Source organism: Heteronotia binoei, chromosome 20 (genome assembly GCF_032191835.1).
Source record: "Heteronotia binoei isolate CCM8104 ecotype False Entrance Well chromosome 20, APGP_CSIRO_Hbin_v1, whole genome shotgun sequence".
NCBI lineage: Eukaryota > Metazoa > Chordata > Lepidosauria > Squamata > Gekkonidae > Heteronotia > Heteronotia binoei.
The window spans coordinates 24,413,208-24,425,776 of record NC_083242.1 but is presented as its reverse complement, the minus strand read 5'-3'; the positions used below and the strand labels follow the sequence as shown (position 1 = coordinate 24,425,776).

General features: G+C 42.2%; 1 protein-coding gene across 1 annotated transcript in view; it reads right to left on the bottom strand.

Moving 5' to 3' along the window:
• CYTH3 (cytohesin 3) overlaps positions 1 to 12,569 on the bottom strand; it is a 93,217-nt gene that overhangs the window by 43,652 nt on the left and 36,996 nt on the right. Inside the window, exon 5 of the mRNA XM_060260495.1 lies at positions 7,014 to 7,132. Coding sequence (XP_060116478.1) covers positions 7,014 to 7,132 — 119 coding nt within the window. The remainder of the gene's footprint in view (positions 1 to 7,013; positions 7,133 to 12,569) is intronic.

Here is a 12,569-nt window from a genome sequence, read left to right as displayed (position 1 = left end):
CTGGCCTGGCTGACAGCCTATCTGACCCTAAAGGGGGGGGAGCTGATTAAGTGAATGCATGCCCAGAGGCTCGCACTCTTGAGTTCCATGGCCCCCGGGGAAGGTATTCTTTGCACACTGCAGGGGGCGTCAGGGCAGCATGGGGGGGTCTCTGGGTTAGGCTGTTACACTTCCAATTTTTAGTATATTGTATTCTAGCTACTGTTAGCATATGAATACATAAAAATTTGATTTTCCTATCCTTAACCCCTGGCATTATATTCAGTAAGAAACATTCTGGTTTAAATGGGATTACTTTACCACATACATTTTGAAACATCTTATAGACCATTACCCAGCTTTTTTTTTAGCTTTTAAACACAACCACCAAGTGTGGTAAAAAGAATGCTCTTTATCATGACGTTTCCAACATACATTTGTCATATTTTACATCTTAGCTAGTTTGGCAGGTGCTAAATGCCATCTGTAGAACATCTTATAGATATTCTCCTTAAATGAGACTGACTTTGTTATTTTCAAATTAGTCTGCCACATTTGCTCCTATTGTCCTAGTTGTATACTATACCTAAAATTTTTAGCCCAAGTAATCACGTTTTCTTTAACACCTCCTCCTCCATTTTTTGCTGTAATAACGAGGCATACATTTTCTTAATTCATTTTTCATCAGGGCAACAAATAGTTTTATCAAAGGATAATGGTACTTTCTCAAATACTTGAATTTTATCCTTCCCAAATCTTGTTTGTACTTGTGCCCTCATCCACCAATCCAAGTTTATGTTTTGACTTTTCAGTTCTTCATTTATTCTAAAAGTTGCATCATCTTTCAATAAATCTCTATACCTCATAATATTTTTCCAATCCATTAGATTTGGTTGTGTAAAGGCTTCTGTAGGTGACATCCACTTCAGAATTTTTTTATAGAACTGTATCTTAATTTTCTCCCAGTTCTCCAAGAGCGATCTCCTTATTATGTGATTTTTAAAGTATTTATGGGTCTCGGCTTTCTGGTGCCATAGAAAGGCATGCCATCCTAACTTTAGATCATGTCCTTCAATCTTCAACACTCCTATATTCCGAAGTTCAATCCAGTCCTTGATCCAGACCATAACAGCAGCTTTATAATATAGGTCCCATGCAGGCAAGGCAAACCCACCTCTTAATTTTGAATCTTGTAGGTTTTTTAATTTAATGCTTGGTTTTTTCTTTAACCATATAAACTTAGAAACAATCCCATTGAGGACTTGAAACATATTTTGTTTTATACATATTGGAATAGTTTGGAATAGAAAAAGAATTTTAGGTAGAATATTCATTTGAATGGCAGCAATCCACCCCATTAAGGAGAGTTGCATATTACTTCAACTGTTCATATCTCTTTCAATCTCTTTAAATAATTTTATATAGTTATCCTCCCATAAGGATATAGCTTTATTCAACAATTGTATCCCCAAGTATTATACTTTGTTATTTGAAACCCTGATTTCTGTCCTAATTCTGATCTTTGAGCATTTGTCATATTTTTCACCAACATTTTTGTTTTTTGATAGTTTACATTCATTCCCGCCACCTCTCCGAAGTTCTTCAGTTTCTCCTTCAACGCATCAATTAATTCTAAGGGATCTTCCAAAATAAACATTCACAATTACTTTCAAACGTTCCCAATGATGTAAAAGGGCCAATTTATCTAGGGCAGGAGGGATATATATGTTTACCAAAATCATAGAAAGATTCCCATAAACAAGCTTGATAGCTTGTTCCATAACACTTCCAGCCTGTAGGGGAAAATAAACACTAGATCATCTGTGAATCCCTGCAGCTTGTATTCCTCTCCTTTAACCGTTGTTCCTTTTATTTTCTTATCTTCTCTAACCAATTTGTTCAGCATTTCCGACGTCGATATAAATAGCAGAGGGGAAAAGGGGCATCCTTGATGAGTTCCTTTTTCAATTTTAACGTATTCCGTTGTGTCACCGTTGATGATAATCTTTGCCCTCTGATTCGTATAAATCGCTTGTATCATTTTCACGAAGTCTTCTCCCCCTATGATCAACTTTAGCTGATCCAACATAAAGTTCCAATCAACACTGTTGAAGGCCTTCTCGGGATCAACAAATATCACTCAGGACTTTATATAAGTCGTCCTTTTTATCCTCTGAAATGTTTTGGATTCTAAGTATATATGCCTTCTCCATTTCTAATTTTGTAATAGCATCATTCTCTTCCTTATATTTAACTTCTACTTCTTCCAACTTTTGTTCTGCTTTTACCATTGTACTATCTAGAGCTTTTGTAGATTCTGCTAGTTTACCAATCTCCTGTTTATTCTCTTGTAATTGATTCTGGATTCCATCTATCTTATCATTCAAGCCTGAAAGCTGTGCCAATCCTGCTGCCATCATTGTTTGGTAGCTAGCTTGCATTTCTTTCATTGCCTCATGTGATATGACATTTGTTATCTATTTACCTTGGTTAGATGAAGGAGATGGGGAGGGGTTTGGGGCTTTCTTATTTGACTTTATCTTATTCATCTTTGTATCTTCCCCCCAAATATCTTCCCTTCTTTTAATTTTAGTTACTCTTGGCCATTTTTGTCATCAGTCTTTAATTTCTTTTTTACTAACTAACAAGTCCTATTTTTAATATCTATAAACCACATTTAAAGTCAGCCTTTAATTTCTATTCTATTTTATTATTAGTTCTATTATTAACACTTTCAATAAATACCTATTCCTATATTAATATAATCACCAAATCAATTCATCAACTTACCAATTCATCAATTTTTCAAACCATCCAATCAATTAGCTCAACAATATCTCAACTTATCTCTTCAGGCAATTCATTAAACAACCTATATATTCCTATAAATTCTATTATTTCTTAATATTTTATTGGAAAATTCATTAGACAGTTTCTATTATTTCTGTTGCCAACCTCAATACACTGACATAAAAATAAAAATACAGTTTGCATGGAGAAAAAGAAAAAATAGAGTTTGTAATATATTCTTATTTTAGGTTCCAAAGATATTCAAAAATCAAACACCATCCCCAGTGCTAGGAATTACAAACCAAAAACCCTAAGGTAGCATATACATTACTAAAACAAGTAACGTCTTCTATTTGTGGGCCAATGTCTTCTTCATCTGTGTTATAATCCACATAGGCTTGTGCAGAGTATAGTCAATTATAATCCACAAATCGTATATAAAGACCCTGTAGAACACTTTTCCTTGTTCTGTATTATATATCTGTATTATAATCCACAGTCACTTGCCATGAATTGTAATCCGCATAAAGAAGTCTCCAGTCCACTATAGTCAATTATAATCCAAGTAGGGTAGGTAGTAGTCCCAGTGTCCACCAAAAATGTACTCCCAAAAATACACAAAAGGGAAAAAGTAAGCAGTGATCCCAAAAAAAATCACATAGAGAGGAGGGAACCAGGCAGGTCCACTTTAATAAAAATTCCACCTTTTATCCTTAGAGCCTAAAGCGCAAACTCTATCAGCCAGCTTCCGGTGAAAGCGAATTTGCACTGAGAGAGAGAGAGAGAGGTAAAACAAAAACAAAAAGAGGGGCAACATTCGCTGTAGCACCAGGTGTTCTCAGTAAGTGCGGCGGAGAGCTGCAGAGTCAGGTGTTGATGGTTATAAGACGGCAAGCACATAGACTTTGTCCATTCTTTCCCCAGAAGAAAAAAAAAAGGTAGGAGCAAAAAATAATGAAAAGAAAAAGAAAAAAAGCAATCCCAATATCACAGAAGCTAGAGATAATACAAATTTTTCTGTCCTTTCTATCCAAATGCCACGGAGAAGCTCTTAAAGTTTTTTACAGGAAAGAAACAAAAATAGAAAAAAGGAACCCAAGAAGCATTCTCTCTCAGTCTATTGTTTTCCATCTATGCTTTTCTCTCTCTCTCAGTCAGCCTCTCCTGCGTTTCTCTCTATCTTTATATTTTTAGCTTCTTTAGCTTCATCTCCATAGCACAGCGTCTCTGCAAATAAAGTTCCTTAATGCAGTATCTCTTCCCACTCTTTAGTATAGAGAGAAATTGCCCAATCCACAACAAAGCTTTTCCAACCTCCAATTTAGATTGTGAAAGTCTGCAGAAAGAAGCTGCAATTAAGGTAATTTCTTTTCACAAAGAAACTTCTCAGCAATTTGGAAATGCTTTAATTACTGGCTGACGTAGCTGATCACCATGATGGCTTCCGAACGTTCGGCACTTCAGAGCTGACTCCACAGTGCTCAATCAGCAAGCCTTTGCTTGCTGAGAGCCCCGAAGTCTCTGCTCCCTGCTTCAAGGTCCCTACACCTTAGAGACCCGCAGGAGCTCAGAGTTTCCCGAGCCCCACCAAGTCGTCCGGTTCGGTGCTCCCCAGGAGCTTCTCTGGGATATGTCCAATGCTACCGCAGCACAGACCAGAAATCCCACCTCCCACCAGACCTTTAAATGCACCCACATACCCCAGCAGCAGTCCTTCAGAAAACAATGCCCACCACTCAGAGAAGGAGGGAAGGAAGGTAGGTAGGTAAAGGAAATAGACAGAAGAAAAGACTGAGAGGGAGGGAGGGAGGGAGGGAGGAAGGGAGAGAAAGAGAGCGGTGGGGGGGGAGAGAGAGAGAAAGAGAGAGAGAGAAAGAGAGAGAGAGAGAGAAAGAGCGAATGAAAGAAAGAGCGAACGAAAGAAAGAAAGAGCGAAAGAAAGAGCGAAAGAAAGAGCGAAAGAAAGAGCAAAAGAAAGAGCGAAAGAAAGAGCGAAAGAAAGAGCGAAAGAAAGAAAGAAAGAAAGAAAGAAAGAAAGAAAGAAAGAAAGAAAGAAAGAAAGAAAGAAAGAAAGAAAGAAAGAAAGAAAGAAAGAAAGAAAGAAAGAGTGGGGGAGTGGGAAATAAAGCAAATAGGGAAAAAGAAAAACTGACAGAAAGAAAGCCAGAAAGACAGACAGGAAGGGAGGAAGGGAGGGGGAGAGACTTGGAAACAAATAGAGAAAAAAGAAAAAGAGAAAGGAAATAGGAAGGAAAGGGGAGGGAGGGAGTGAAAGAAAGGAGGGAAAAAGGAAGAAAGAAACAGAAAAGGAAAAGAAAGAAAGAAAGAAACAGAAAGAAAGGGGATGGGAGCAACTCACCTTTAAAACTGCTGACTCTCAGGAAGCCTGCTGCACAGCGTGGCTGGGACCTAGGGTTGCCAAGTCCAATTCAAGAAATATCTGTGGACTTTGCGGGCGGAGCCAGGAGACTTTGTGGGTGGAGCCAGGAGACATTAGAGGTGGAGCCAAGATCAAGGCTGTGACAAGCATCATTGAACTCCAAAGGGAGTTCTGGCCATCACATTTAAAGGGACGGCACACCTTTTCAATTCCTTCCTTCCATAGGAAATAAAGGATTGGGGCACCTTCTTTTGGGGCTCATAGAATTGGACCCCCTGGTCCAATCTTTTTGAAACTTGGGGGGTACTTTGGAGAGAGGCACTAGATGCGATACTGAAAATTTGGTGCCTCTACCCCAAAAAACAGCCCCCCAGAGCCCCGGATACCTGCAGATCAATTCTCCATTATTTTCTATGGGAGTAAATCTCCATAGGGAATAATAGAGTTCCCAGCAGACATTTCCTCCCCCCCCCGTGCTTTCTGACGACCCTAAAGCGGGGGGAGGGTCTCCAAACTGGGGATCCCCTGCCCCCACCTGGGGATTGGCAACCCTACTGGGACCCCTGAGCCCCACCGGCCAGCGGGACATCAGGAGGCCCCCCTGCACACATGGCTGGGCCTCCTGAGTCCCGCCGATCAGCCAGTCAGCTGCTTGGGCTGAGCTGGAACGCTGCCCAGGCCAGCCGGAACAGTGTTCCAGTGCATTCCAGCTCAAAAAATGCAAATAATTATTAGGCCAGCCAGTCTCCTTGCTAGCAGCTAATAATTATGCAGCCAGCTGCCTGCTAAGATCAGGAAGCTCTTTTCTCTGGGCTCAACAATAACAACATATAAGAGTGTCAAGATCTAATTCCAAAGTCTTCCAAGATTTTGTGCTGCGTGAACACAAACGTTGATTTCTCCTAATTATATAAATATTTTAAAGATAATCTAGCACTGAAAAACAGCTCCCTGCCAATCCACACAAATCCTCCATATCTTGTTCTTCATTATCCCACCCTCAAATTCCTCTGGCAGGAGCACAGAACTGCTTACCCAGGAAAGGAACACTCTTTAAGTGCTCACAAACCCACACCTCAAGATACAGGACAGTTTGGGTAAAACATTCCAAATAAACTAAATGTGCTTGTGTGAGTAGGATTACCAGGTCCAACACAGAAAATATATGGGGACTTTGGGGGTGGAGTCAGGAGACTTTCTCTTTCCCTAAAATAAATAAAAACAAAAATATAGCAGTGCAGTTCTCTTGAATACAGCCTTCATTTCCTCATCCCCCAGCAGTTGCACTTCAACTAAATGAAAGTGAATACACAAACACACACACACAGCAGCCAAAATAAAGTTTGCAAGCACACACTTTTGTGGTCTCACTGGGAGTTGCTGAATGTAACCATCTGTTGTATTTCAATCAACTTATTCAGACTAACATGGAAATGAAGGAGACCTGTCTAGGGAGTGGAGTTTTCTTCTATTCCATAATTAGGTTCTAGTTAACTCCATTTTACTATAACACACAACTTCTGAAACCAATGCAAAACAAACAGATAGTTCTGACCACTACAGGGCATTGATGTAGTTATTCGTGCAAAATGTAGGTCTGTGGACATTATATTTATTTCAGTATAAATATTTCACCAACACCCCACATTTCACAAAGTGCACACTGATCAGGGAAATGATGGGATAACATTTCTGCGATGCATTTCATGTGGAAAATTGTGTCAGATATCCTGAGAATCTCCTGTATGGCGTTTCTGTCCTTGTAACCAAGCAAGTAAAGAGAAGGAAAGGTTTTTTTTTAAACTAATGCTCTCTGCCTCCTATTTAATATGAATGCACCTGGATCTGGATAGTATCTGCTTACCTTTCACCGAGATAATCTCCAATGACAGTTTTATTTAGTCCTTCCCCTTTATAAAGGAATTGTGCAATATCTTCTGGTGTGTTCTGCAAGAGGTCATTTTCTATGAGGAACTGGATTCCCTAGGGAGGAAGAAAGGGATTTAGTAATTCACCCTCATCCTAAACATCTTTCTTTGGCCATATTAATACACAAAATATAACATATTACTCTTGGGATGCTTTGATGCATGAGTTTTGGCCAAAGTCTGCAAAAATATCCTGAGAGCACAGCTGAACTGCAAAACAAGACGAGAGATGTCCTTCCTCAGACTGGGTCAGATGATGGATAGAGAATACAGCAGCAAGAGCCCCAGGTGAGTGGTCCAACACCTGAGTGGTCCAACACCTGCTTTGAATGTAGCAAGTTTTCACGTTTCAATTCCACAGCATCTCGAATCAAAAGATCTCATGCCTGAAGTCCTGGAGAGCTACCACCAGTCAAAGGAGGCAATGCTGTGTTAACCAGTAGGTCTGACTAATTCTGGCAGATTCGTGGGGAACTGAAGAATGTAGAGACCCTGAATGGGAAAGATGAGGGTGCTGAATTACCCATCAAAACAGTGAACAAATCCACCAATTTTGCAAATGTAAAACTGTGAAGACTGCAAAGTTGGGGGCCAAGAGATGCACTCCTCCCGCCCCGCCCAACAAGCTGCCTGTTCCAGAAACCTTATTGTCTTCCACAGCACCTCAAGAAGTTCATTCAGTTCAGCTGTTGACCAAAGCAGTCCTACATAATATCTGTTTGCTTACACTCAAAGTACCCTTCCTCCCCTCAACTTATTTTCTTGCTCACAGCCATCAACTTTTGTTCAATGGGAGACAGCAGCCTTGTTCATCCAGCACAAACTCTGCAAGCTCCTCTTTCCAAAGAAACTTGGTGTTCCTCTTCTGAGCAGGAGACAGAGGACTGGACTGGGATGGGGGGACCCCCAAATCTCATGAGCAGTGCCCAATCTTGGGCCAACTGCCAATTCCTAGCTTAATTAACTGGAAGAGGAGGAATAAGCTACCATGATTGGCTCCTCAGAAGAAAGACAGAGGGAAGCTGAAACAGGCATGAAGTATTTTTCTGCTCCTGGTTGAGAATCAAACAAGCCTGGTTTGGTGTAGTGGTTAAATGCGTGGACTCTTATCTGGGAGAACCGGGTGTGATTCCCCACTCCTCCACTTGCACCTGCTGGAATGGCCTTGGGTTAGTCATAGCTCTGGCAGAGGTTGTCCTTGAAAGGGCAGCTTCTGTGAGAGCCCTCTCAGTCCCACCCACCTCACAGGGTGTCTGTTGCGGGGGGAGAAAATAAAGGAGATTGTAAACCGCTCTTGAGTCTCTGATTCAGAGAGAAGGGCGGGGTATAAATCTGCAATTCTTCTTCTTCTAACCTGCTTCCTCTCTCCATTTACCCTGCCCAGAAAACTTCCCCCCACTTCCGTCCAGCTGGCAGAGATCCAATGAACTCTACAAATAGCCTTTTGACAGCTCATAGCAAATTATCACATCACAACAGTAGCAAAAGAAATTGTTTAAGGTGGGTAGTCATGTTGGTCTGAAGCAACAGAACAATGTTTGAGTCCAATGACACCTTTATGACCAACAAAGTTTAATTCTGGGCATAAGCTTTTGTGTGCAAAAGCTTATACATATAATTAAACTTTGTTGATCTTAAAGGTACAGATGGACTTAAATTTTGTTCTAAAATAAAATTTTAAGAGCCGAAGACTGCAGGCAGCTCTTTTTTATGTACTTAACAGATGCTAGCATACTATATGCAATTAAAGCTTGCTAGGCTACTATGCTATTTTTTTAAATGATGACATAACCCTTCTCTCTCCTCTCTCATCTGAAAAATTGGTTGACAAGTGGAGTGCCTCAGGGATCTGTCCTGGGACCTGTTTTGTTCAACATCTTTATCAATGATTTGGATGAAGGAATAGAGGGAATACTTATTAAATTTGCAGATGATACTAAATTGGGAGGGGTTGCAAACACAGAAGAAGACAGAAACAGGATACAGGATGACCATGACAGGCTGGAAAACTGGGCTAAAACCAATAAAATTAATTTTAACAGGGATAAATGTAAAGTTCTGCATTTAGGTAGGAAAAATCCAATGCATGGTTATAGAATGGGGGAGACTTGTCTTAGCACTAGTATGTGCGAAAAGGATCTAGGGGTCTTAGTGGATCATACGCTGAACACGAGTCAACAGTGTGATGTGGTGGCTAAAAAGGCAAATGCAATTTTGGGCTGTATCAACAGAAGTATAGTGTCCAGATCATGTGATGTGATGGTATCGCTTTCCTCTGCTCTGGTAAGACCTCATCTGGAGTATTGTGTTCAGTTTTGGGCACCACAATTTAAGAAGAATATAGACCTGCTGGAACGGGTCCTGAGGAGGGCGACGAAGATGGTGAGGGGTCTGGAGACCAAGTCCTATGAGGAAAGGTTGAAAGAGCTGGGGATATTTAGCCTGGAGAGGAGGCAGCTGAGAGGTGATATGATCACCATCTTCAAGTACTTGAAGGGCTGTCATATAGAGGATGGTGTGAAATTGTTTTCTGTGGCCCCGGAAGGTAGGACCAGAACCAACGGGTTGAAATTAAATCAAAAGAGTTTCTGGCTCAACATTAGGAAGAATTTCCTGACCATTAGAGCAATTCCTCAGTGGAACAGGCTTTCTCGGGAGGTGGTGGGCTCTTCTTCCTTGGAGGTTTTTAAACAGAGGCTAGATGGCCATCTGACAGCAATGAAGATCCTGTGAATTTAGGGGGAGGTGTTTGTGAGTTTCCTGCATTGTGCAGGGGGTTGGACTAAATGACCTTACAGGTCCCTTCCAACTCTATGATTCTATGATTGTCTAGATGGGGTGGACATGGATCCCCTGGTGTCTCAAGTGTACCACAGGGTTGATGAGTAGCTTTGAGAATGCCCTGGGTGCCATGGAGAGACCAAATGGCATGGCTCTGTATTGAAAATAGCGACCCTCCATAGTGAAGTATCGGAAAAGCCTGTGTGCTGGGTGAATTGGTAAGTGTAGATAAACCTCCGTCAGGTCTATGGATGTAAGGAATTCTCCAGGCTGTAGAGAGTCCATTATGAATCTCAATGTTTCCATCCAGAAACAACGAAGTTTGACGTATTTGTTTAGAAATTTGAGATCCAGAATGGCTCTCCAGTCTCCTGTCCTCTTCGGTTCCACAAAAAGCATAGAGTAGACTCCCTGGCCCTGTTCCTGGACTGGCACTGGTTCGATCGCCTGAATTTCTAGATGGAGTAATGCTTGGGATACGATTGCTCTTATGGCGGGCTTCTTTGTTGAAGGTGATCTGACGAATCTGTTGGGGGAAATGGATTTGAACTCTACGGAATATCCCTGGGATATGATTTTTAGTGCCCAAGAGTCTGCCTGAGAAGCCTGCCAAGCTGGAAGAAAGTGGAGAAGTCAAGCTCCCACGGGGAGGATTGAGTAGTCATGCCTGTTTGGGTTTGGGGTCACGCTCCGCTCTATCTGACTTGTTGAAGGATCCTTTGTTGTACCTTGATCCAAAGGAGCCTCTCTTAGAGGAAGGTTTGGGGGATTCCCAATTGGGTTTCTTCTTTTCGGGTTGAAATCTGGCCAGGGAGTGATGAGATTGAAAGGACTGAGGTCCTCATCTGTCGGATCTGCGGATAGATCTGGGCATGGCTTTTTTCTTCTCTTTAGTTTCGACCAGTGACTCTCTAGTGACTCACCAAAGAGTTTCTCACCGTAAAATGGGTAGGCTAACACCATTGTCTTGGAGGAGAAATCTGGCGGCCAAGCTCTGAGCTGCAGTAGACGTCTGGGCCACTGTGTTGGCTGTCAGAGCCCTGGATGCAAAAAGGATGATATCCAAGGTGGCATCAGCAGAAAATGAAGCTGCTTTGAGAGTTTGGAAGTCACCCTCTAGAAGTCTTCTATTTTCCTCCGGTAGTAATAGGAGCAATTTCCTAAACCAAACTATAGACAGCCTTGATACTAGGGAAGCAGGAGTGGCAGCCTTTATAATCATGTCTACGGATTTGTGTTCTCTTTTGAGAGCCACCTCTACTTTCTTGTCCAGGGCATCTCGAATGTTGCCCTGGCCATCTTCAGAAAGCGAGCCAGATGTTTGTAACGCTGCCACAGGACCATCATGTCAAGTCTGCTGTATTTTGTTTGACCTATTTGCTAACTCTGGTTCAGAAGTAAGGGATTCTGGGTAGCTCACACTGAACACCGAATGCTGCTAGCCAACTCTCCTTCCCCCCTCCTAGCTATGCCTTTGTTATGTAGCCTGCTTTGAAATGCTGATATGTGAACAAGATAGTGGAACCTTCTCAGGCCGGGTGTCTGTGGGAGTGTGAAGCGCCAAGGCCTTGGCTTGGGAACGAGGGAGTAACATCCTAGTGCGAAAATATACTGCATAGAGTGCCCCGCCCGTAGGAATCCTTTGATCTATACCTTAAATGCTTGGTTAATGTCTATGTACCCCAGTCCTTCAATCTCTATCATGGTCTTCAGTTCTGCTTTCAATAAACTAGCAACTTTGTTTCAACCAAAGACTCGTTATTGAATCCAGCCGACTTGACACATCCTCTGCTGGTACCTGCAATAACTCAGTAGTGTAGTTAGGCAAGGTATATAGTTTCTTTACAGTACTGGAGAACTGTCTGGTAGAAGCAGGCTTTCCCCCATTATGTTCTTAACTGTTTTTCAAAATACTGGGGGAAGGGAAAAACCCTCTCTGAAGCTTCCCCTTTGGGAAGAAATTCAGTATTCCCACTGGCTGTGGACTTAAGTCTCTTAATTTTTTTTTGTTTTTCCTCAGTGGGAGTATCAGAGATCTCCAAGGCTTTTAAAGTCTTGGTTAAGAGGTATTGGCAGTCTTCTGATTTGAAAAAAATGACTAGTTTGTTCAGGAACATTATTATCCTCTCCCTCCTCATTCCCAGGAAGGAATTCCTCTTCCTCCCTTGTTGTCTGTTTCAGACCCTAAAGCCTCTGAATCAGCTGGGGACTCTTGAGGAACTGAACGCTGTAGGTTCGCCTTGCGAACTGCCTTAGTGGGCCATGAAATTAAGGGTTGGGAGGGAGAAGGTATGGGGAGGACAGCTACGGCAGAGATATGTATGCCTACTCATGAGTAGAACCTGGCCATTTCCTCCTGCATAGATGGCGTGAAAATAAGCATGGATTCCAGGTTAATCGCACCGTGGTTCACGGGTACGTGACCCTTCTGAAGTGTTGCTGTCGCCTGGGAATTGCTGGAAGGGTCCAACATCGGCCCAGCACTTCCCACTATTCTGTATGTCTGGATTGGGAACTGGCGGGAAATGCGACCAAAATGGCCACCACCGCTTGCCGCCGCTGTCCCCATTGCACTGAGGGGCTCTAGAAGGTGGCGACACTTCATTCTCCTTCCAGCAGTGTCTTCCGTGGCATCTGGATGATCAGCACGATCGAGCTGCGAAGGCTCGTCGGCCCCACGATTTGTCTCTGCAGATGCACTGGAATGCATT